At 45.5% G+C, this 24,779-nt stretch overlaps 1 protein-coding gene across 2 annotated transcripts in view; it reads left to right on the forward strand.

Moving 5' to 3' along the window:
- The window catches only part of h6pd (hexose-6-phosphate dehydrogenase (glucose 1-dehydrogenase)), a 55,011-nt gene that overhangs the window by 1,039 nt on the left and 29,193 nt on the right, over positions 1-24,779 (forward strand). The window contains exons 1-3 of one of the 2 annotated variants that reach the window (XM_063032987.1): positions 2,808-2,880; positions 11,587-12,243; positions 22,672-22,789. In XM_063032987.1, the coding sequence (XP_062889057.1) occupies positions 11,617-12,243; positions 22,672-22,789 (745 nt within the window). In that variant the 5' untranslated portion in view covers positions 2,808-2,880; positions 11,587-11,616. Of the gene's footprint in view, positions 1-2,807; positions 2,881-11,586; positions 12,244-22,671; positions 22,790-24,779 lie in introns of those variants that run through there. The other variant, XM_063032988.1, reaches the window with a different exon arrangement.

Here is a 24,779-nt window from a genome sequence, read left to right on the forward strand (position 1 = left end):
TTTTAAATAACTAGTGCAAAAACCTAGCAAAAATTAAGGAGGTAGTGTTCATGGGTTCGTTGTCCATTCAGAAATCTGAAGGTGGAAGGGAAGAAGCTGTTCCTGAAATGCTTAGTGTGTGTCCTTGGATTCCTGTACCTGGATGGGGAGGGGTATGGAGAGCTATTGCCCAGGTGCAGGTCGATGGGACTAGGCAGAATAATAGTTTGGTACAGTCTGATGGGCCCAAGGGCCTATTTCTGTGCTGTCTTCATCTTTCTCCTTAAGACTATCACCCCTACTGGGGTACAGGCTGCCGACAGCAGCCCGCCAGAGTCCTCTGTTCTGGGCTGGTCTCTCAAGGTGTAGGCCATCGAGCATCCTTGCTCGTCCAGGGATGAGGTCTTTGGCACCTATGTTGGGTCCTGTAGATGCGGGTTTTTACGAGATGGGGCTGCTGGCCCCATCCCCAACCCAACCCTCCTCCTCTCGCAGCTGGGCTTGGGACAATCTAGAGCAGAGTTGTTTCTGAGTTGTAGTTCTGGATAACTCTCTCTGAATCTGACAGGAGAGGAGAGTGGACCATGGAAGAAAGGGAAGGAGGGGGACCAGAGAGAGGTGATGGGTAGGTGAGAAGCGAACCGGAAGGGGGAAGGGGAAGAGAGAGGGGGAGGGGGAAGTAATTACAGGAAGTTGGAGAAATTGACATTCATGCCATCAGGTTGGAGGCTAGCCCGATGGAATATGAGGTGCTGCTTCTCCAACCTGAGTTTGGTCTCATCAGGGCAGTAGAGGAGGCCATGGATTGACACGTCAGAATGAGAATGGGAATTTGGTTGAAATGGGCGGCCACTGGGAGTTTCTGCCACTTGCAGCAGATAGAGCAAAAGCGCTTGACGAAGCTGTCCTACCATCTGACTGAAGTAGAGGAGGCCACACTGGGTGTACCAGATACAGTAGACGACTACAGGAGGTGAGGTGTTGCCTTCCCTGGGTTGGGGCCCTGCATGTTGGTGAGGGAGGGTGTGTAGGGACAAGGATAAGTGCCAGGAGGGAGATCACTGGTGTGGGACAAGTGGAACAAGGGAGTCATGTCGAGAGTGATCCTGATGGAAAATAGAGGGAGTGGGGAGAAAGGGCAAAGGAAAGATGTGCTTAGTGGTAGTGGAACAGGTCCTTACCCTCAAAATTAAATGGGTGGCCACCGGAAGATGGAATTAAAGTTCAAAGTAAATTTTATTATCAAAATACTTATATACAACCCCGAGATTCATTTTCTTGTGGGCATACTCATTATATCTACAGAATAATAACCAATACAGAATCAATGAAAGACCTCCTAACTAGGGCATTCAGGCAGAGAATTAAAATGCATGGCCATGGTAGAATCACAGATCACGTATGCTCAGTTCCTCTGGACCCCAGTGCCAGGGTTCATCTTCCCTCCGAGACAGATAGAGGGTTTAGGTTGAGCGTTAGGGTTGACCCAAACCCCAAATGCAGGGCCTGCCAGGAGCCCGGCTTCATCTTGTAACGTGGAAGAGAAAGACCTGAGTGTTGTGATGCATTCTAGCCTCATCCCCCTCTCGGTCTGAACACGAGGAAAAAAGATTAAAGATCTTTTCAAACGTTATTATCTTTATTTGTCCCATGTACCTTGAACCATATGATGATATGCTTTGTTTGTGTCAATGAGCAATGCAGCTCGAGGGTGTGGTGGGGGCAGACCGCAAATGTCGCCGTGCTTCCAGTGCCAACGTAGCATGCCCACAACCAGCTACTCCTAACTGGTACGTCTTTGGAATGTGGGAGGAAACCCACGCGGTCACAGGGGGAGCGTACAAGCTCCTTACAGACGCTGACGTGAATTGAACCCTGGTCTTGTGGTCAAGCTGTTCACTGTGCTCCTTCAGTAGGATGGTTGGTGTAGGCGGCACCTTTCAGATTAATTAAATTGTCTTACGATGTAAAAGGAGGCCATTTGGCCCATCAAGTCAATGTTGGTACCCAGACCCATCCTGCTGCCCTACCTGCTTCCCTGTAGCCTACTTTCTCTCAAATAACCATGACCCCACCTATTAATGCTGAGGATAACTTACAGCAGCCAATTAACCTAATAACCAGCAGAAATTAAAGATTAACTTTATTTGTCACATATACATCAAAAACATGTAGTGCAATACATCGTTTTGGTGCAACGACCAACAGTTTCTGAGGCTGTGCTGGGGGTAGCCCGCTTGTCGTGCTAACATAGCATGCCCGCAGCTGACTAACTCGCATGTCTTTGGCACGTGTCGAGCACCTAGAGGAAACTCATGTAGTCAGGGGGAGAACGTACAAATTTCTTGCAAACAGAGGTGGGTTTTGAACCCCAATTGCTGGCGCTATAAAGTGTAATGCCAACCACTATACTGCCATGCCACACTTTGGCATTTGGAAAGAAACCAGCTGCAGCCGTGGTCACGGGGGAATGTGGAAACTCCACACAGACAGTCTGGGCCATGGGAGCTATGGGGCACTCCCCCTGCCCACTGCACCACCGTCCCACGCTGTCCTGAATCTCATGAGAGAAATGATCAACTGTGCCAGTAGTACAGGGCCTTGCCTGTCCTGCTGCCAGTTAACAGGTTCTTGCTGAATCTTCCTTGCCCCACAGCCGATCAATCTACGATCTAATTTTCAAACATGAGAAAGTCTGCAGGTGCTGGACCAGCACAGTCAATTGGGGTTCCAGTGGCATGCGGGACGTTCTCCCACATGCCAAAATGCTAGAGGAACTCAGCAGGTCGGGCAGCATCTATAGAGGGGAGTAAAGAGTTGACATTTGGGGCCGAGGCCCTCCATCAGGACTGGAAAGGAAAGAAACCGGAGCACCCGGGAGATCTAATTTTATTTGGTCTGGTGAGTGGATTTTTTTTACCTGACTGAAAAAGTGAAGAAAACAACATTCCAGCAACTGATTTTGAGTAAAAAAAAAGAGGCAAGATTAGTTGCTGGAATTTTGTTTCCTTCACTTTTTTACTTAGGGGGCGGAACTGTGGGGTAGCTCGTGTTCTCAGTCCTTTTCGGGCCCCTGTCTCTGATCTCCAGCGGGCAGGCAGCTCTCCGGACGTGGCAGAGCTTTGAACCGTTCGATCGAGATCCAATCACAGGCACCAACAGTTTCTGTAACACAAACAATACAAAAAGAACAAGCAGAAGGCATAGAAAAACCAAAATAATTTAATAGATTTGCTACCTGGAAGATGTTGCCCGAGGAATTGTTTGCTGGCACCATCTTGACCGGAAGAGTCAAGTGATGAAAAAAGCATTATCTTTATATGCTGATGTAGGTTTGGAAATTTCAGATACCAAACCTGCAAGTTTTACCTTAAAACCTTTTCTTCTATTTGATCTGGATCAACGTTATTGGATTCCTGTCATCCCCAATCTATAAACCTGTAATGTCACAGAGTTCTTCGTTTCCTTTTTAGAGAGGTGTTCTCAGTCTGCCTATGTTTGCAAAAATGTGTTTTTTTTTGGATGGGTAACAATGAAATTGGAAGTAACAGCTTAAAGACAAACTTCTCATGGTGTCTACCACGTCCCAAGTGCAGCCTTCGAAGCACGTGGAACTTTGGCATAGATTGCGTGGACAGGCAGAGTCTTTTTCCGAGGGTAGAAATGGCTAATACGAGGGGGCATAATTTTAAGGTGATTGGAGGAGGAGTGCAGTGTAGGTTCACGATGTTAATTCCCAGGATGGCGGGACTGTCATATGTTGAAAGATTGGAGAAACTGGGCTTGTATACACTGGAATTTAGAAGGATGAGAGGAGATCTGATTGAAACATATAAGATTATTAAGGGATTGGACAGGCTAGAGGCAGGAAACATGTTCCCGATGTTGGGGGAGTTCAGAATCAGAGGCCACAGTTTAAGAATAAGGGGTAGGCCATTTAGAACGGAGTTGAGAAAAAACTTTTTTCACCCAGAGAGTTGTGGATCTGTGGAATGCTCTGCCTCAGAAGGCAGTGGAGGCCAATTCTCTGGATGCTTTCAAGAAAGAGTTAGATAGAGCTCTTAAAGATAGCGGAGTCAAGGGATATGGGGAGAAGGCAGGAACGGGGTATTGATTGTGGATGATCAGCCATGATCACAGTGAATGGTGGTGCTGGCTCGAAGGGCCGAATAGCCTACTCCTGCACCTATTGTCTATAGGAGGAATGTCTGAGGCAAGGTCTTTACCCAGAGAGTGGGGGGTGCATGGAACATCCTGCTGGAGGTTGAGGGGGGGGTGGCAGAGGCAGATACAATCAGGACACTTAATACGCCCATATAGGCACGTGGGTGAAAGAAAAATGGAGGGCTGTGTGTGAGGGAAGGGCTAGATTGATTGCAGAGTAGGTTACAAGGTCACGCAATGTCATGGTCCGAAGGGCCTGAACTCTGCTGTAATGTTCTTGGTGATAATGTCAGTGAATGCATAAGCAAGTTTATAAAGGAATCCTCCTCGTGGGGTACGGTGGACAAATTAGACATTTTTAACAATGTACTTAATTTGTATAATTTTTCAGTGCACATTGTACCTGTAATTTGGCAACATTGTTACAGTTATTTAGTATCACTTGACGTATATATCCTATGGCTTTCCTCAGACAGATGTTGGGAGCAGGTTTCTAGATGTTCGGAAGAAGATGGAGTTAGCCTATTGACCCTGCTCTATCTCGGAAGACCTGGATTTTGGGTCTCAAAGCTTTTCCTGCTATTTGTCCAAAAGATGCTGACTTTGAACTTGCTGGGATTCATGACTCTGGGGAGGAGGTGACAAGTTCCAATAATCTGCAAGCGATTGAGAGAAGTTCCTCCTCATCGTCCACATAATGTAAACACGAGGAAATCTGCAGATGCTGGAAATTCAAGCAACGCACACAAAATGCTGGTGGAACGCAGCAGTCCTGACGAAGGGTCTCGACCCGAAACGTCGACTGTACTTTTTCCTATAGATGCTGCCTGGCCTGCTGCGTTCCACCAGTGTTTTGAGTGTGTTGTCCACGTAATGTGATAAGATTGATAAAAGGAGTACGATGTGTTGGCCTTTATTAGTCGGGGGATTGAGCTCAAGAACCTTGGAGTAGTATTGCAGGTTAGACCACACTTGAAGTACTGGGTTCAGTTCTGGTCGCCTCATTAGAGGAAGGACGTAGAAGCTTTAGAGAGGGTGCAGAGGAGATTTTCCAGGATGCTCCCTCCATTACAGAGCATGCCTTATGAAGGTAGGTTGAGCGAGCTAGGGCTTTTCTCTTTGGAGTGAAGGAAGGTAAGAGATGACTCGATAGAGGTGTACAAGATGATAGGAGGCATAGACTGAGTGGACAGCCAGAGACGTATTCCCAAGAGTGAAAATGATGAGTACATGTGAATGTAATTTAAAGGTATTTGGAGAAAGTGTAGGGGGTTGTCAGAGGTAAGTTTTTTTTTTACACGCAGATTGGTGAGTACAAGGACTTGCTGCCAGGCGTGGTGGTAGAGACAGATGCATTAGGGATGCCTGAGAGATTCTTAGGCATGTGGATGATAGAAAAATGGAGGGCGATGTGGGAGGGAAGGGTTAAATTGATCTCGGACTAGATAAAAAGGTCAGCACAATATTGTGAGCTGAGGGGCCTGTGCTGTAGTGTCCTATGTTTTTATAAATGGGCACCACCACTTTATCCAAGGCTCCCATCTTTATAGACACCCCTCCTATCCCCATACCCCAGGGGAAATATCCCCCAAATATCTTCCCTCAAATGCTGTCAGACCCTTTCTCATTTCAGTACTTCCTGAGCCAACTACTAAACTTCCGTAAGTGTGGGTTTGCTGCAATAATTTTCCTTGTAGGACAGCTCCCTCATCCCAGAGGGATAGTCGGAAGATAAAGATGAAAGATTAGTTTTGTTTGTCAAATGTGCATTGAAACATACAGTGAAATACGTTGTTTACATCAAAACAAATCAGTGAGGATTGTGCTGGGGGTATCCCACAAGCGTTGCCACACTTCCAGCATAGCATGCTCACAACTCAGTAACCTAACCGTATGTCGTTGGAAAGTAGGAGGAAACTGGAGCACCTGGAGGAAACCCATGCAGTCTTTAGGAGAATGTACAGGTTCCTTGGTGGGCATTGAACCCGAATTGGTGATCGCTGGCGCTGTGAAACTATTGTGCTAACTACTATGCTACTGTGTAGCCCTCTGGTGGAGATGAAGGTAATGGAGGGACAGCTGGACCTTTGAGGCCTAACGTTTTTAGTGGAAGAACAAAATGGCCTCTGGATTTCAAAAGACTTGGAGTGATAGGGAAAACTGAGGGAAGGGTTTGAAATTATCTAATCTACTTGGATTTTAGCTGTTGGGTGTGAAGCTAGTTTTCTTCCTAACTTCCATCACAAGTCTGGCCACTTCAAATGAGCATCCACAGTAACCAGAAACATGGAGTCCATGAATGGCCCAGCAAAGTCAATATGTACTCTTTGCCATGTGATGATGGCCACTCCCATGGGTGTAACGCTGCCTGTGGGGGTGCATTTTGAAATTTTTTGCATCCTGAACAGCTTTTGGCCAAGTCTTCAATCTGTTTCAAACGCCGTCTGCTTAGTATTAAGCAGCTGTGCCAGCTTCTGGTTAGTGCTACCATTTGGGCTGCAGTTGACTAATAATACCACACTGAGAACTTTGATGGACTGCCAGTATAGTTAGATTTTTCTCAACCATTCACATCCAAAAAGTGCCTCCCCTTTACTTAGAAAAGTCAATTATTAGAAAACAGTCAGTTGTAGTCAGCCTCTGAAACTATAGACAAAACTGACCCTGTGTCCAGTTCCATTTTCAGTTTTGCACCAGACACATCTATTGTGATCCAGATGATTTTGTGATCTCCTTCAGTAATACTGTGCAATTCTAGCCATGACACCTCATCTTTGTCAGGCTCTTAAGTTGTCCGATTCTGTTTTACATTCGGTAACTTTATGCATTTGCTCAGTTTTGTGTTTGAGACTTTTCACTCCATTGTGCTTTTTGTCTGCCTCGCACATTCTCTCTATGCGACTTTGTCTGTGACACTTTCTGCAGACTTTGTCTTTGAACCAACAGACTTTTACATCATGGGAGGATTTGCCACATTGGTAACATCTTTTCCTCTTTGCACCATTCAGGGCCATTTTGTGCATTTCACATTTTAACCTCCTTTTCTATCGTTCTGCATGCTTTGCTGTGGTCCCTAACAATACTGCAATGGTCAATGCCCATTCAAAGGTTAGGTCTCCTTCAGTAGCCTTTTTTTGAGTGCTTTGATTATGCGTTCCACGTATAAGCCTGTCCCTTAATGCATCAGAAAGTCCATCTCTAAAGTCACAATACTGGGAAAGTTTGCGTAGTTCTGCAACGTATTCAGAAATGCTTTTGTCCTTTGACTGGTCCCTTTTGTAAAGTCTAAATCTCTCAGCTGTTTGCATGCAGTTTAGGACTCAAGTAATTTTGCAAAATTGTAACAGTTTCATCGAACATCTTACTTGCTGGTTTTGCAGGGGTTACTAGGCTGCGTAAGAGACTGTAAGCCCTTGCACCCATTAAGGTAGGAAGCGTAGGGCTTTCTTCTGGTCCTCCACGTCGTTCGCATTACAATACAATTCAACCCTCTTGATATACGACTCTCAGCTTTCATTAGTGCTATCAAATCCGTAAACTTTCCTGACTGAAGCCATTGCCACCTTATTTTCACTTTAAGTTCAGTGCGTCTTTCACTGTTTCTATGCATTATACTCACATGTATGTTAGTGTCTGTGTTCGGCCTTCTCCGGACTGCTGTACTGTTTAACTCTTGCTGTTTTGTCCTGTAATCGTGCCACCATAACTGTCGGTGCGTTTCGTGATAGCTTCTGACATTCGGGTTCATCCCCATCGCCAAGTTGCTGTGTCTGTGCACAACTACGTATCAATTACATAAGAGCACGTACACGGGAGACGGTTGTAACTGGTGCATTCACATTGCAATGAGAGAGAGAGAACAATGCAGATGCATAGGCAACTGATCAATACGTGGTTCTAAGGGGGGGGGATATTGCTCTAAAAGAAATAGATCCATACATTACAGATTCCACAACTTATCGACTCGCTTTCAAGGTCTCTACATCTCATGTTCTAATATTATTTATTTATTTTTATTAGGTTTTTAAAAAACTTCTTTGTCTTTTGCAGTTGGTTGTTTGTCAGTCTGTTTATTTATAATTTTTTCATAAATTCTAATGTGTTTGTTAATTTTCTGTAAATGCCTGCAAGGTAGTATATAGTGACACGTAAGTTCAAAGTTCAACATACATCTTTAATCAAAGTATGTGTACTGTATACCAGCTTGAGATCCATCTCCTTACAGCCAGTCACAAAACAAAGAAACCCAAAAGAATACATTTAAAAAAAATGTCAAACAACCTTTGTGCAGGGAGAAACTTTGATAACGCACTGTAATAATAAATTCACCTGGATTTTGACCACCTCCCACCCAATACTTTTTGCAATTTATAGATTTTATTATTATGTATTGACATGTACTGCTGCTGCAAAACAACAAATTTCACATTTGCCAGTGATATTAGACCTGATTCTGAGGGGGACAGAGAGGGGCAGAGACAGATGCCAAGGTAGGATGGTTAGAACGATGACAAAGGCAGGTAAAGGGTTCCCTGACCCAGGTGAGATGAGCTGTGGTGGGGTTGAGGAACCACACCCCTCACCCCTGCAGGTGGTGCTGTGAGGTGTCTTTTCACTGGGTGTGTTGCGTTGAGAGCTTTTTAGTGACTGGGCTATGTCCCCACTGGCTACTCGATTCCCACCCATCATTCTGGAAGCACAGAACATAGAACAGTACCGTCCAGGAACAGAGGAGATTCTGCGGCTGCTCGAAATCTTGAGCAGCACCCACAAAAAGCTGGAGAAACTCAGCAAGTCGGGCAGCATCTATGGAGGGGAATAAACAGTCAACGTTTCAGGCTGAGACCTTTTATCAGCACCTGAAAGGAAGGGACAGCCTTTTCCCCCTCACCTGGCTTCACCTATCACCTGCCAACCTGTACTCATCACCTTCCCCTACCTTCTTATTCTGGCTTCTGCCCCCTTCCTTTCCAGCCCCGACGAAGGGCCACAGCTTGAGAGCTAAACTGCTTATTCCCCTCCATAAATGCTGCCCGACCTGCCGAGTTTTTCCTGTAATTTGCGTGTGTGTGTAGTACAGGAACAGGCCCTCTGCACGTGCTGTCTGTGCCGAATATGAGACCAAATTAACCTGAATTTTTTCTACCTACACGTGATCCATAGTCGCCCGCCCCTACCCTGCGTGTATATGTATGTCTGTTTAACAGCCTCTGAAATGTCTCTATCGTATCTGCTTCCACCACCATCCCTGACAGCCTGTTCCAGACACCCACTGCTCTGTAAATAAAAACAAGCCCGGCACGTTTCTAAATTGTTTGCCTCTCACCTTAAGTACATATCTTCCAGTATTTGATATTTCTACCATGGGAAAAATTTTAATTCATTCATTTTGATTAATTTCTTTTTAATTTCTGATTAGAATTTTACTTTCATAATTTACCCACTGGGGCAGGGTTAGCAATTATCATCTCCAGTTGCACTTTGTCAGTGAAATTTGGATGCACAGTATGACTTCCCGCTGTGTATGAAAGCCACAAATCCGCTTCCAACAGCATATGGATGGGATAGATTTCCATAGATTTTTCCTTAAGTAGGACACGTGTTCTCTGATATACAGTTGATCAAATGCAATGTAAGAACGTGGTTTGTACTAATAAATTGTTAGGGATTCCAATTCAATGCAAAGTAACCAGTATTGATAGATTTCTGCAAACACAAGGAAATCTGCAGATGCTGGAAATTCAAACAACACACACAAAAAAATGCTGGTGAACGCAGCAGGCCAGGCAGCATCTATAGGAAGAGGTACAGTCGATGTTTTGGGCCGAGAGCCTTCGTTAGGACTAACTGAAAGAAGAGCTGGTAAGAGATTTGAAAGGGGGAGGGGGAGATCCGAAATGATCGGAGAAGACAGGAGGGGGAGGGATGGAGCTAAGAGCTGGAAAGTTGATTGGCAAAAGGGATACGAGGCTGGAGAAGGGAGAAGATCATGGGACGGGAGGCCTAGGGAGAAAGAAAGGGGAAGGGGAGCCCCGAGGATGGGTAAGGAGTTATAGTGAGAGGGACAGAGGGAGAAAAAAGAGAGAGAAAAAATGATAATAATAATAAATAACGGATGGGGTACGAAGGGGAGGTGGAGCATTAATGGAAGTTAGAGAAGTCAGTGTTCATACCATCAGGTTGGAGGCTACCCAGACGGAATATAAGGTGTTGTTCCTCCAACCTGAGTGTGGCTTCATCTTGACAGTAGAGGAGGCCGTGGATAGACATATCAGAATGGGAATGGGATGTGGAATTAAAATGTGTGGCCACTGGGAGATCCCGCTTTCTCTGGCGGACAGAGCGTAGGTTTTCAGCGAAACGGTCTCCCAGCCTGTGTCGGGTCTCGCCAATATATAGAAGGCCACATCGGGAGCACCGGACACAGTATATCACCCCAGCCGACTCACAAGTGAAGTGTTGCCTCACCTGGAAGGACTGTCTGGGGCCCTGAATGGTGGTGAGGGAGGAAGTGTAAGGGCATGTGTAGCACTTGTTCCGCTTACAAGGATAAGTGCCAGGAGGGAGATCGGTGGGAAGGGATGGGGGGGGGGAACGAATGGACAAGGGAGTCACGTAGGGAGCGATCCCTGCGGAAAGCAGAGAGAGAGGGGGAGGGAAAGATGTGCTTAGTGGTGGGATCCCGTTGGAGGTGGCGGAAGTTTCTCCCTCTGTCCCTCTCACTTTAACTCCTTGCCCATCCTCTGGGTTTTTTACATACAGTGAAATGTATCAACAATCAACACGCCCAAGGGTGTGCTGGGGGCAGCCTGCAAGTATCGCCAGACATTCTGGCGGCAACGTAGCATGTCCACAAATGCACAGCTGAACAACACAGACAACAAAGCACATGCACATGCGCGCGCGCGCACACTCACACAGACACACACACACACACACACACACACACACACACACACGCACAAACACACACACGCACACACGCACACACACACACACACGCACACACAGTCCTCCAATCCCAGACCTCTTGACCACATCTGCATGCTTTTATGAACTAAGTTGCTGCCACATGAGTGGCTGATTAGATATTTTCATTAGAACATAAAACATAGAATAGTACAGCACATTACAGGCCCTTCGGCCCACAATGTTGGGCCAACCCTTAAACCCTGCCTCCCATATAACCCCTCCACCTTAAATTCCTCCGTATACCTATTTAGTAGTCTCTTAAATTTCACTAGTGTATCTGCCTCTACCACTGAGTCAGGCAGTGCATTCCACACACGAACCACTCTCTGAGTAAAAACCCTTTCTCTAATATCCCCCTTGAACTTCCCACCCCTTACCTTAAAGCCAGGAGGAGATGTACCTAATAAAGCGGGCCACTGAGTGTATGATTCGATGTGGAGTCTCTAATTTGTGCATCTTTTTTCCTTGAAGGTATCAGGAGAGTTCTGTCTGAGTGCGGTTATGACCCCGAGGCAAGTTCTTTATGGCCTGTTCGTTGGGGGACTACTGCAGATTTTCCCCACTGAATGCAAGACGCACATCTCTGTCGTCTTGGTCGGGGCGACTGGAGATCTGGCGAGGAAGTACCTCTGGCGAGGGCTATTTCAGATGTACACAGAGCAGCTCGATATCCACAGTTTCAGTTTCTATGGTGGCACCCGGCTCCATTCCACAGAGGGCTCGCCGGTGATGTACGAGATTATCAAAGGCCTAACGTGTTTGCCAAATGTGCCTTCTGTCAAGTGTGTGATGCTTAAGGACCAGTTTATAAAGTTGTCTCAGTATCATCAGCTGAACACCGTGGAAGACTACTCCGATCTGGACAGGAAGATCGACGAGCTGCTCACTCAGGAGGGCCTTAAGGAAGAAGGCCGCCTCTTTTACCTCAGCGTCCCTGCCTTTGCCTATGTTGACATAGCAACAAAGGTCAACGCCACCTGCCGACCCCAGAAGGGACCGTGGCTGCGAGTTGTCCTAGAAAAGCCCTTCGGCCATAACCTGGATTCAGCCCAGCGGCTAGCTGAGGAGCTGCAGAAGTTTCTCCGCGAGGAGGAGATGTATAGAATTGACCATTACCTTGGCAAGCAGGTGAGTAAGGTGACCTTCCCCCCCCCCCACTGTATTGTGAGTGTGCTGTAGATCTCACCTACTGATGACAATAATGCATAGGAGCAGAATTAGGCCATTGGAGCTATCGAGCCTGCTCCATCATTTGGTCATGGCGGAGCACCTGGAGGAAGCCCACGCGGTCAGGGGAACAATATACACTCAGTGGCCATTTTATTAGGTACAGCTATATACCTGCTCATTGATGCAAATACAGCATCTAATCACCCAATGACGTGGCAGCAACTCAAGACATAAAAGCATGCAGACATGGTCAAGAGGTTCAGTTGTTTAGATAAAACATCGAAATGGGGAAGAAGTGTGTTGTAAGTGACTTTGACCGTGGAATGATTGTTGGTGCCAGACGGGGTGGTTTGAGTATCTCAGAAACTGCTGATCTGGGATTTTCACACACAGCAGTCTCTAGAGTTTACAGAGAATGGCCAGACTGGTTCAAGCTGACAGTAGATTAGATTTAGATTAGATTAGATTAGATTATGAGAACACACAGTCCTCGTTTATTGTCATTTAGAAATGAATGCATTAAAAAAATGATACAATGTTCCTCCGGTATGATATCACAGAAACACAAGACAGACCAAGACTAAAACTGACAAAATCCACATAATTATAACTTATAGTTACAACAGTGCAAAGCAATACCGTAACTTGATAAAGAGCAGACCATGGGCACGGTAAAAAAAAGTCTCAAAGTCCCGATAGCCCCAACATCTCATGCAGGTGGTAGAAGGAAGAAACTCTCCCTGCCATGAGCTTCCAGCGCCGCAAACTTGCAGATCCTGGAAGCACCCAACCACAGCCGACTCTGAGTCCGTCCAAAAACTTTGAGCCTCCGACCAGCCCTCCAGCACCGAGCACCATCTCTGCTGAGCTCAAATAACCACACGTTACAACGGTGGTGTGCAGAAGAGCATCTCTGAACACACAACATGTTGAACCTTGAGGTGGGTGGGCTAGAGTGCCGAAGACCTCACTGGGTTCCATTCTTGTACCTAATAAAGTGGCCACTGAGTGCATAAACTGTGGAATATTAAAACCCCTTGCAAATAAGGCATGGTAACTGAGTCCTGGGAAAGGAAGGAGGCTGTCTGAGATATTTGTCATCCTCAAGGTAACTGCTCTTTCATTGAAATTTCTTACAGCACATGGAGAATGACATGACTCAGGATGTTAGAGAGTAGATTGACATCGACAATTGGATTGAAATGACACCATCTGAAGTCTTAGATCACAAAATACTCTACAGCAGGGGTTCCCAACCTGGGGCTCATGGACCCCTCGGTTAATGGTAGGGGTCCATGGCATAAAAAAGATTGGGAACCTCTGCTTTAGAGAGAGCTGAGGCCCTCGGGGGCCTTGGCTTCCTCTGTGTGCAGATAAGGACCAGTCTGTCAGTGCCAGGAGATGATTTCCAGTCAAACAGGATCATTTGCCTGTTCATGTGTCCTTCTGGATGATTGCTTGATTGATTTAAGGAGCAGGAGATGAATTTCATAACAGGGCTTAATTAAAACACGTGGCAGTTGAGTGTGAGGATGAGTCATTGTGTGCTTGACGTGGCTTTAATCGTCTCTCATCAAACACAGAAGATAGAGTATTATAGCACAGGAAAGGCCCTTCAGCCCACAATGTTGTGCTGGCCTTTTAACCTATGTTCAGATCAATCCAACCATTCCCTCCTACATTTTTGTTTCAACCAACTATCTAAGAGTTTCTTAACCATCCCTAATATATCTGCTTCATCCACCACCTCAGCAGTTTGTTCCATGCACCCAACACTCTCTGTGTTTTTAAAAAAAACTTACCTCTGATATTTCTCCCCTCCACCCCAATACTTTCTTACAAGCACTTAAGAATTACTCATCCTTGTATTAGCCATTTCCACCCTGGGAAAAAGTTGCGAGCTATCCCCTCGATCTGTGTCTCTTTTTTTAGTTTGTTGAGGTACAGTGTGGAACAGGCCCTTCGAGCTGCGCCGCCCAGTGATCCCCCAATTTAACCCTGGCCTTATCACGGGATAATTCACAATGACCAATTAACCTAGCAACCAGTAGTCTTTGGACTGTGGGAGGAAACCAGGGCACCCGGAGGAAACCCATGTGGTCACAGGGAGAACGTACAAACTCCTTACAGACACTGGCAGGAATTGAACATTTTATCTTATCATTTCGTACGCCCCTGTCAAGCCATCTGTCACCCCCGGCCCTCCTTTCCTGGTTTTGGTGTTTCATGTGTTTCTGGTGAAGTATGTTTTGAACTTTGTTGTTTGTCCTGAGTTTTGATTGAGAATATCATTGACTGATTATTTTTCCAGGCTATGGAAGAAGGAACGTCACATTTGTGGAAATAAGAACATATCTAAGGGATTGAAAGCTATTGAGACAGTGCAAGCTTGAAAGTTTATTAGCAGCCTGGGTAACAAATAGAGCATCTTTGGGTCAGTTATAGACTAATTATTGGAATAAGCAAATTCTGAGGGGCAGGGATTGATTGGAGATAAGTTGTTGGTGGAAGATTCTGACTGGCTGATTTAATTTTGTGAAATAACTAAATATACTCAACTTCACTCACCCCAACACTGAACTGATTCCACATCCTATAGATTCTACATGTCATGTTCTCAGTATTTATTGCTTATTTATTTATTATTATTATTATTTGTTTTTTTCTCTTTTTTTGTATTTGTGCAGTTTGTTGTCTTTGGCACATTGGATGTTTGTCTTTGTGTGTGTTTTTTAATTGATTCTATTGTGTGCCTTTGTATTCACTGTGAATGCTCAGAAGAAAACGAATCTCAGGGTAGTATATGGTGACATGTATGTACTCTGATAATATATTTATTTTGAACTTTGACCTTCGACAAGGATGCTGCCTGAAATGGGTTGTATTGAAAGGGTGAGTGAGCTGGGGATTTGCTCTTCGGAGTGAAGAATGATAAGAGATGACTTGATAGAGGTGTATATGACATATACAGTACTGTGCAAAAGTTTGAGATATATATATGCCTAAGACACTGCACAGTACTGTAGTAATTTTATGTATTGCACTGTACTGCTGCCTCAAAAAACAAATTTCATACCATATGTGAGAGATGATAAACCTGATCCGAATATGGGTTTCTTTTGTGGACTGAGAGTGGGAAGGGAACAGATTGTTGTCTCTTGCACACAGTTTGTCCTGCTCTGTTGGGTACGGTCTGTCATTGATTCTATTCTGGTTATTGGATTTGAGTATGCCTGCGAGAAAATGAATCTCGGGGTTGTATATGGTGACATATCTATACTTTGACAATGAACTTACTTCGAACAGCTCTGTGCTGGGCCAAGTGAAGTTGAGTGAAGTTATCCCACTGGTTCAAAAGCCTGATGGTTGAGGGGTAACAACTTCCTGAACCTGGTTGCGTGGGACCCGAGGCTCCTGCACCTCCCTCACAGATGGCAGCAGCAAGAAGAGAGCATGGCCTGGATAGTCTCCGCCTGAAACATCGGCTGTTTATTCCCCTCTATAGATGCTGCCTGACCTGCTGAGTTCCTCCAGTGCTGCTCTGTACTCTGCTGTGTTTAGTAATGAGGAGAGGCTGGATTGTCAGTGTTTGGTTTCCTTGGAGTAGGGGAGGCTGAGTGGGGTTTTAGCAGAGATATCCAAAATGAAGAGAGATTTAGATCGGGTAGCTGGTGAGGAGCTTTTCCCCATGGCAGGGGTGTTTAAGACCGGAGGGTATAAGTTTTAGCTTAGAAGTGAGAGGTTTAGTGGGGATCTGAGGAAGTATTTTCCACCCAAGGGATGATGGAATCTGGAGCACACTGCCTGAGGGGGTGGTGGAAGTGGAGATGCAGACTCTCACTATATCTAAGAACCATCTGGCTGAGCACTTAAGTCACCACGGCATAGCAGGCTGCAGTCTAAGTGCTGGTAATGGGAATAGTATAAATGCATACTTGCGTGCACACAGGCTCTGGGGACCGTTTCTATGTTCAGCAATCCTATGAAGTTTGTTACAAGTGTCCTAAAAACCAGAATGGGGGAAATTCTCCTTCTACCAGTGGGAGTGCCCCATTTGCATAGATGCACCAGTTCATGAGACTCCCTTAATTGATATCCAGTGAGCGCTGTTAGGTACGTAACCCTCTCACTGGGGCTCTTGTACTAACTTGGCTTGTTAGCTAACTCTGCCAACAGCCACGTGACTCAGAGAGAAGGCCATCTCTCATAAACAGTGAATGTCTAGGGATGGTATGATTTGGGATTCAACCAAACAGGAACATTGGGAACTCTGATTAAAGGAACCTTGATTTGAACATATGCTGTGTAAATACTGCCCTTACACAATTATCGGTCGGCAAGAAATAAAAGATTGTACACTGCAATCTCTCCGCCCAGCTCTCTCTAGAGCCTTCTCTCCATTCCACTAACCTGATTGGCTGACACAACAGTCCTAAGTTGAACAACATGACTCCTTATCTTTAGCTGAAATGAAAACACTCTACCAGCAGGATACACTTCTTTTTCGGAAAACTGCTAAGCTAAAATACCTCACTGCATAGCAGAAATCTTAACCAGGGTATTACATATGTTAGCGACAGGAGCAGGAATTTGGCACATTGGCCTTCATAAATTTGAGTATTGAGTACAGGAATTGTGATGTTATGTTGAAGATGTTGGGGAGGCCAAATTTGGAGTACCGTGTGCAGCTCTGGTCACAGTACAAGAGCCCCAGTGAGAGGGTTACGTACCTAACAGCACTCACTGGATATCAATAAGATTGAAAGAGTACAGAGAAAATTTCTTTTCATTGCCAACTGCCGATGGGACATTAACTATCTAGACTAACACCCCTGTCTCCTATTCCAACCTCACTCCTTTCAAACGCTCTGCTCTCCACTCCCTCTGCACCAATCCCAACCTCACCATCAAACCCGTAGATAAGGGAGTGTTGTAGTAGTCTGGCGAACTGACCTCTACCTTGCTGAGGCCCATCGCCAACTCTCAGACACTTCCTCTTACTTACCCCTCGCACAGGACCCCACTAAGAAACACCAGGCCATTGTCTCCCACACCATCACCAACCTTATTGTCTCTGGGGATCTTCCATTCTCTGCCACGAACCTCATAGTTCCTCTATCTCGCACCTCCTGTTTCTACCTCCTACCCAAAATCCACAAACCTGCTTGTCCAGGTAGACCAAGCAATACACATCAAAGTTGCTAGTGAACGCAGCAGGCCAGGCAGCATCTCTAGGAAGAGGTACAGTCGGCGTTTCGGGCCGAGACCCTTCGTCAGGACTAACTGAAGGAAGAGCTAGTAAGAGATTTGAAAGTGGGAGGGGGAGGGGGAGATCCAAAATGATAGGAGAAGACAGGAGGGGGAAGGATGGAGCCAAGAGCTGGATGGGTGATTGGCAAATGGGATATGAGAGGATCATGGGACAGGAGGCCCAGGGAGAAGGAAAAGGGGGAGGGAGGGAGAAAACCCAGAGGATGGACAAGGGGTATAGTGAGAGGGACAGAGGGAGAAAAAGGAGAGAGAGAGAAAGAATGTGTGTATATAAATAATGGATGGGGTACGAGGGGGAGGTGAGGCATTAACGGAAGTTACAGAAGTCAATGTTCATACTATCAGGTTGGAGGCTACCCAGACAGAATATAAGGTGTTGTTCCTCCAACCTGAGTGTGGCTTCATCTTTACAGTAGAAGAGGCCGTGGATAGACATATCAGAATGGGAATGGGACATGGAATTGAAATGTGTGTACGCTCTGTCCGCCAGAGAAAGCAGGATCTCCCTCCATTCTGTGCGACTCCCTCCATTCGTCCCTCCACACTGATCTCTCTCCTGGTAATTATCCTTGCAAGCAGAACAAGTGCTACACCTGCCCTTACACCCGCTCCCTCACTACCGTTCATGGCCCCAAACAATCCTTTCAGGTGAGGCAGCACTTCACCTGTGAGTCTATTGGGGTCATATACGATGTTTGGTGCACCCAGTGTGGCCTCCTGTATATCGGTGAGATCCGACGTAGATTGGGAGACTGCTTCACCGAGCATCTACGGTCTGTCTGCCAGAACTAGTGGGATCTCCCAGTGGCCACCCATTTTAATTCCACTTCCCATTCTGATTCCGATATGTCTGTCCGTGACCTCCTCCACTGTCGGGATAAGGCCACACTTATGTTGGAGGAACAACACCTTATATTCCGTAGCCTCCAACCTGATAGCATAAAAATCAATTTCTCAGACTTCCAGTAATGCCTCCACCCCCCCCTTCACATTTCCCATCCCCTTGTCCCCCTCTCATGTTATCTCCTTGCCTGCCCATCGCCTCCCTCGGGTGCCCCCCCCTTTTTTTCTTTCTTCCATGTCATCTGTCTCTTTCACCAATCAACTTCCTAGCTCTTTGCTTCATCCCTCCCCCTCCAAGTTTCACCTATCGTCTGGCATGTCTCTTTTCCCAGCCCCCACCTTTCAAATCTACTCCTCAGCTTTTTTTTCTCCAGTCCTGCCGAAGGGTTTTGGCCTGATATGTCAACTGTACTTTTTTCCATAGATGCTGCCTGGCCTGCTGAGCTCCTCCAGCATTTTGTGTGTGCTGCAGAGAAAATTTACATGTTGCTGGGACTCGAGGACCTGAATTATGGGGGAAGGTTGAATAGGTTAGGAAAAAGAGTTTTTTTTTTACACTGCAATTCAGTTAGATCATGGCAGATCTAAGACAACTCAGAACAGTGCAGCAGAGGAACATGCCCTTCATCTCACAATCTTTGCCTTGACCCCATTTTCCAGCCCATTTTCCCATGATTCCACTTGATTCCCTGAGGTCCAAAAATGTCACACCATTCTGTGTAAACTCTCGAAACTGTTATGCGTAAAAATCCCAGGACATCAGCTGTTTCTGAGATACTCAAACACCCCATCTGGCGCCAACAATCATTCCATGGTTGGACTCACTTGGATCACATTTCCTCCCCATTCTGATGTTGGGTCTAAACAACAATTGTACCTCTTGACCATGTCTGCATGCTTTTATGCAGTGAGCTGCCACATGATTGGCTGATTAGATATTTGTATTAACGAGCAGTTGTAGGAGTGTACCTAATGAAGTGGCCACCGAGTGTAAGTGCAATATTTTTGTAGGGCGGAGGGGTGTAGTGAGTTGGTTTGATTCTGGGTTGTATTAGCATGCAACTTTAGTGCAGTGGATCAGAATGAATCAATCAGAGAAATTTGTGATTGAGAGCAGGTTACAGTTCAAAGTAAACTTATTATCAAAAGTCCATATATATGTCACGTTATACAACCCTGAGATTCATTTTCTTGTGGGCATACTCAATAAATCTATAGAATAATAACCACGACAGAATCCATGAAGGACCCCTCAGCTAGGGTGTTCAACCAGAGTGCAGAAGACAACAAACTGCAAATACAAAGCGAATTAATAATAATACAACCATAAGATCATGAGATATAGGAGCTGAATTTGGCCATTTGGCCCATTGAGTCTGCTCCACCATTTCATCATGGCTGATCCAATTTTCCAATTTTCTGCCTTCCCCCCCGCCTCCCGTATCCCTTCATGCCCTGACCAATCAAGAATCTATCAACCTCTGCCTTAAATACTTGCCTTCACAGCTAACTGTGGCAAAGAATTCCACAGATTCATCACTCTCTAGCTAAAGAAATTCCTCATCTCCATTCTAAAAGGACACCCCTCTATTCCGAAGGCTGTGTCCTCTGGTCTTAGACTCTCGGACCAAAGGAAATGTCTTCTCCTAATCTATTCGAACAAGGCCTTTCACCATTTGATAGGTTTCAATGAGGTCACCCCTCATTCTTCTGAATTCTAGTGAACCCAGGCCCAGAGCCATCAGGCGCTCTTCATATGACAAGCCATTCAATCCTGGAATCGTTTTTGTGAACCTTTGAACCCTCTCCAGTTTCAGCACATTCTTTCTAAGATAAGGGGCCTAAACCTGCGCACAATACTCCAAGTGAGGCCTCACCAGTGCTTTATAAAGTCTCAGCATTACATCCTTGTTTTTATAAATAAATAAGTAAGCAATAAATATCGAGAACATGAGATGAGGAGTCCTTGAAGTGAGTCCATTAGTTGTAGAAACATTTTAGTGACTGGGTGAGTGAAGTTATCCCTTTTGGTTCAAGAGCCTGATGATTGAGAGGTAACAACTGTTCCTGAACCTGGTCTAAGGCTCTTGTTCCTTCTTCCTGATGGCAGCAGTGAGTTGGGAGCATGACCTGGGTGATGGGGAGGCTGTGATGGATGCTGCTTTCTTGTGACGACACCTCGTGTAGGTGTCCTCAGTGGTGGGGAGGGCTTTAGCTGCTGTGGACTGGGCCGTACCCATTACTTCTTGTAGGATTTTTCATTCAAGGGTATTGGTGCTTCTGTAACAGGCTATGATGCAGCTAGTCAATATACTCTCCACTACACATCTGTGGAAGTTTGTCATGTCGAATCTTGGCAAACTGCTAAGGAAGTAGAGGTGATGCCATGCTCTGTTCATAATTGCACTTGTGTGCTGGGCCAAGGACAGATTCCCTGAAATGATAACACACCAAGGAATTTAAAAGTTGCTAACCCTCTCCACCTTTGATCCTCCGATGAGGACTGGTGCGTGGACCTCTGATGTCCTTTTCCTAAAGTCTATAATCAGCTCCTTGGTCTTGTTGACATTGAGTGAGAGGTTGTTTTTATGGTACCACTCAGCCAGATCTTCGATCTGCCGTTGATCTGGTGAATGGGGAACAGTACCCTATTCACCAGATCGAACCGCATGAGCTACAAGTTTATTTATTTGTTGAGATACAGTGCAGAACAAGCCCTCCTGACTCTTTGAGCCACGCTGCCCAGCTACTCCCGATTTTAACCCCAGCCTGAACATAGGACAATTTACAATGACCAATTAACCCGCTATCTGGTACATCTTTGGACGGTGGGAGGAAACCAGAGCACCTGGAGGAAACCCATGCATTCCATGGGGAGGACATGCAGACTAAGACCGTAAGACTATAAGATATAGGAACAGAAGTAGGACATTCGGCCCATCGAGTCTGCTCCACCATTCAATCATGGGCTGATCCAATTCTTCCAGTCATTCCCACTCCCCTGCCTTTTCCCCATACCCTTTGATGCCCTGGCTAATCAAGAACCTATCTATCTCTGCCTTAAATACATCCAATGACTTGGTCTTCAGCCGCTCACGGCAACAAATTCCACAGATTTACCACCCTCTGACTAAAGTAATTTCTCCTCATCTCTGTTCTAAGTGGACGTCTTTCAATCCTGAAGACGTGCCCTCTTGTCCTATACTCCTCTACCATGGGGAATAACTTTGCCAGATCTAATCTGTCCAGGCCTTTTAACATTCGGAATGTTTCGATGAGATCCCCCCTCATTCTCCTGAACTCCAGGGAATACAGCCCAAGAGCTGTCAGATGTTCCTCATACGGTAACCCTCCCATTCCTGGAATCATTGCTGTGAATCTTCTCTGAACCCTCACCACTGTCAGTATATCCTTTCTAAAATAAGGAGCCCAAAACTGCACACAGTACTCCCAAGTGTGGTCTCACAAATGTCTTATAGAGCCTCAACATCACATCCCTGCTCTTATATTCCATACCTCTAGAAATGAATGCTAATATTGCATTTGCCTTCTTTACCACCGACTCAACCTGGAGGTTAACCTTTCGGTATCCTACATAAGGACTCCCAAGTCCCTTTGCAGCTCTGCATTTTGAATTCTCTCCCCATCTAATTAATAGTCTGCCTGTTTATTTCTTTCACCAAAGTGCATGACTTTCCAACATTGTATTTCATTTGCTACTTCTTTGCCCATTCCCTTAAACTATCTGAGTCTCTCTGCAGGCTCTCTGTTTCCTCAACACTACCTGCTCCTCCACCTATCTTTGTATCATTGGCAAATTTACCCACAACTCCATTAATCCTGTAGTCCAAATCATTGACATACATTGTAAAGCAGTGGTCCCAACACCGACCCCTGTGGAACTCCACTAGTAACCGGCAGCCAGCCAGAATAGGATCCCTTTATTCCCACTTTCTGTTTTCTGCTGATCAGCCAATGCTCCACCCATGCTACTAACTTCCCTGTATTTCCATGGGTTCTTATCTTGCTAAGCAGCCTCACGTGCAGCACCTTGACAAAGGCCTTCTGAAAACCCAAGTACACCACGTCTACTGCATCTCCTTCCTTTACCAAAGGAGATGCAGTAGATTCCTTACAGATGGTGTTGGAATTGAACTCGGATGCCTCCAGCTGTACTAGTATTGTGCTAACCACTGCACTACCGTAGCGCCCCGCGGAAGTGTTTCAAAACTAAACGCAAGAGCATTCTCATTCATTGCCTCATTTTCTTAGGCGATCGCCTATATCTTACCCTTCCGCCACGACAACCACCAGGCCTTGGAGCCCATCTGGAACCAGCATCATATCGAAAGGGTGGAGATAGTTATGAAAGAGACGGTGGACGCGAAAGGTAGGGAGAACATTGCTGCAAATGAACATGAAACTATGAATGCAGAATTTCCAGTATCACCCCTGGCTCTCATGAGATGCTTCAAAGAACGAAAAGACCTTGAGCATGATGTAATTTGGGTGAGGCTGTACATTTAGTTTTGACTTGATTCGCAGTCTCCAGCTGACCGTTTATAAAATAATTATTCCCACAACAACTTTGATCCACGCCTTGTCCTCTCCACTCCTCCTCCTCTTTTGCAGTTGAAATCTCTTCAGATGTGGGGTCCTTTCTACAGGAATAGGGCCCCTGAGGCTTCCTGTACTCTCTGTTGGTGTTTAAGACCATAAGACATAGGAGCAGAATTAGGCCATTGATTCTGCTCCTTCATTCGATGATGGCTGATTTATTATCTCTCTCAACCACATTTATTTGCCTTCTCCACCTTGCTAATTAAGAAAGTTGATGAAGGGCCTTGACCTGAAACTTTGGCTACGTCCACACTGTGCCGGATAATTTTGAAAACGAAGCTTTTTCTCTTCGTTTTGACCCTCTGTCCACACTAAAACGGTGTTTTCCTCCCCCGAAAAAGGAGATTTTCAGAAACAGTCTCCAGAGTGAATAAATCTGAAAATGCCTAATATCCGTTCCAGTGTGTACGGGGTAACCGGAGCTTTTTAAAACCGCTGTCATGACGTGCCGGAACAGATGGCAACTGCACGGCATTTCATTGTTTTCTTCTTATTATTATTATTACTTTATTGTCACCAAACAATTGATAGAGCGTACAATCATCACAGAACCTAACAATTTCAGAACAGACGGCAACGAGACTGAAGCCAGAAGAGTTAGAAATGTACTCACCAAATACTTCGACCCATAGCTTACTGAATAAATAACTATACTCACTTTGCCCTGTTTTCTGTCCTTGCTTGTATGAAGGTAAGGACAGAAAACACCCTCCACCACCTCCAGTTTAAATTCCATGCGGAAGATTTTGGAAGATCAAGAGCCAAGAACCAAGGTGGTTTACCTATTTATGCAAGTACTTCTCTGACAATAGATGTGTAACAGCCTAATGTAACATTGTATGGAAATACAAGATAACACTGATGCAGGCATGTTTTATACATTTAACAAGGTGCTTTATTAATGCAACAGAGTTAATCAGTTTTTCAATGTTCATCGTCAGCCGGGTCATACTGTCGGTGAACTCCCTGTCGGTTGCCTCCATACACTTCAGTATTTGTTTTTTTAGTTTTAAGTCCTGCGCGAGAGCCAAGAGCAACTCGTTTTAAGTTTTTCTACTTTGTAACTGGACAAACGCGCACCAAGTATACCATTTCCTCTTTGCTTGTTTTCTGTGTCCTGCGCATGCCCAGTAGGAGGAGATTCGCCCAAATATCCGTATAATGTGGACAGAGATATTTTGAAAAACGCTTAGTGTGGACGCCTGTTGTTTTCACTGGAAACCGGCGTTTTCGAAATTATCCGGCGAGGTGTGGACGTAGCCTTTGACTATCCACTTCCCTCCACGGCGGTTTAGTAAGTTGTGGGAAACTGTGTTGGTGCTGGAAGCTTGGCGACACTTGGCTCACCCAACAGAGTCCTCGGACTGTGTCGGTCGTTTATGCAAAACTATGAATTTCACTGCTTCAGTGTCCGTGTGACAAATAGAGCTAATCTTCTCATCATCCTCTTCCAAGTCTTATTACAAAGTATGTCACTGGAAAAAAGGACCAGGAGATAGTTAATCCTCCATGTGAACTCACAGCTTGATAAATCCTGTGATTGACAGCAGTGAACAGTAACCGGACACGCAGGGCATCTGAAATACTTCCTCAGAGTTTTCAGTTGCACGGGGTCTGTGTTTGGAAAGTGTGGGTCATACAAAATACCAGAGTAGGTCACGGGAATAATCACAGGAGGTGCAAAGTCGATTAAATTAAACAGTGTAATTTTATCTGCTGTATCGCTGAGAAATGATGTATTGATTGGGAATGTACCAACT

The sequence above is a fragment of the Mobula hypostoma genome, chromosome 25, assembly GCF_963921235.1.
Source record: "Mobula hypostoma chromosome 25, sMobHyp1.1, whole genome shotgun sequence".
Lineage (NCBI taxonomy): Eukaryota > Metazoa > Chordata > Chondrichthyes > Myliobatiformes > Myliobatidae > Mobula > Mobula hypostoma.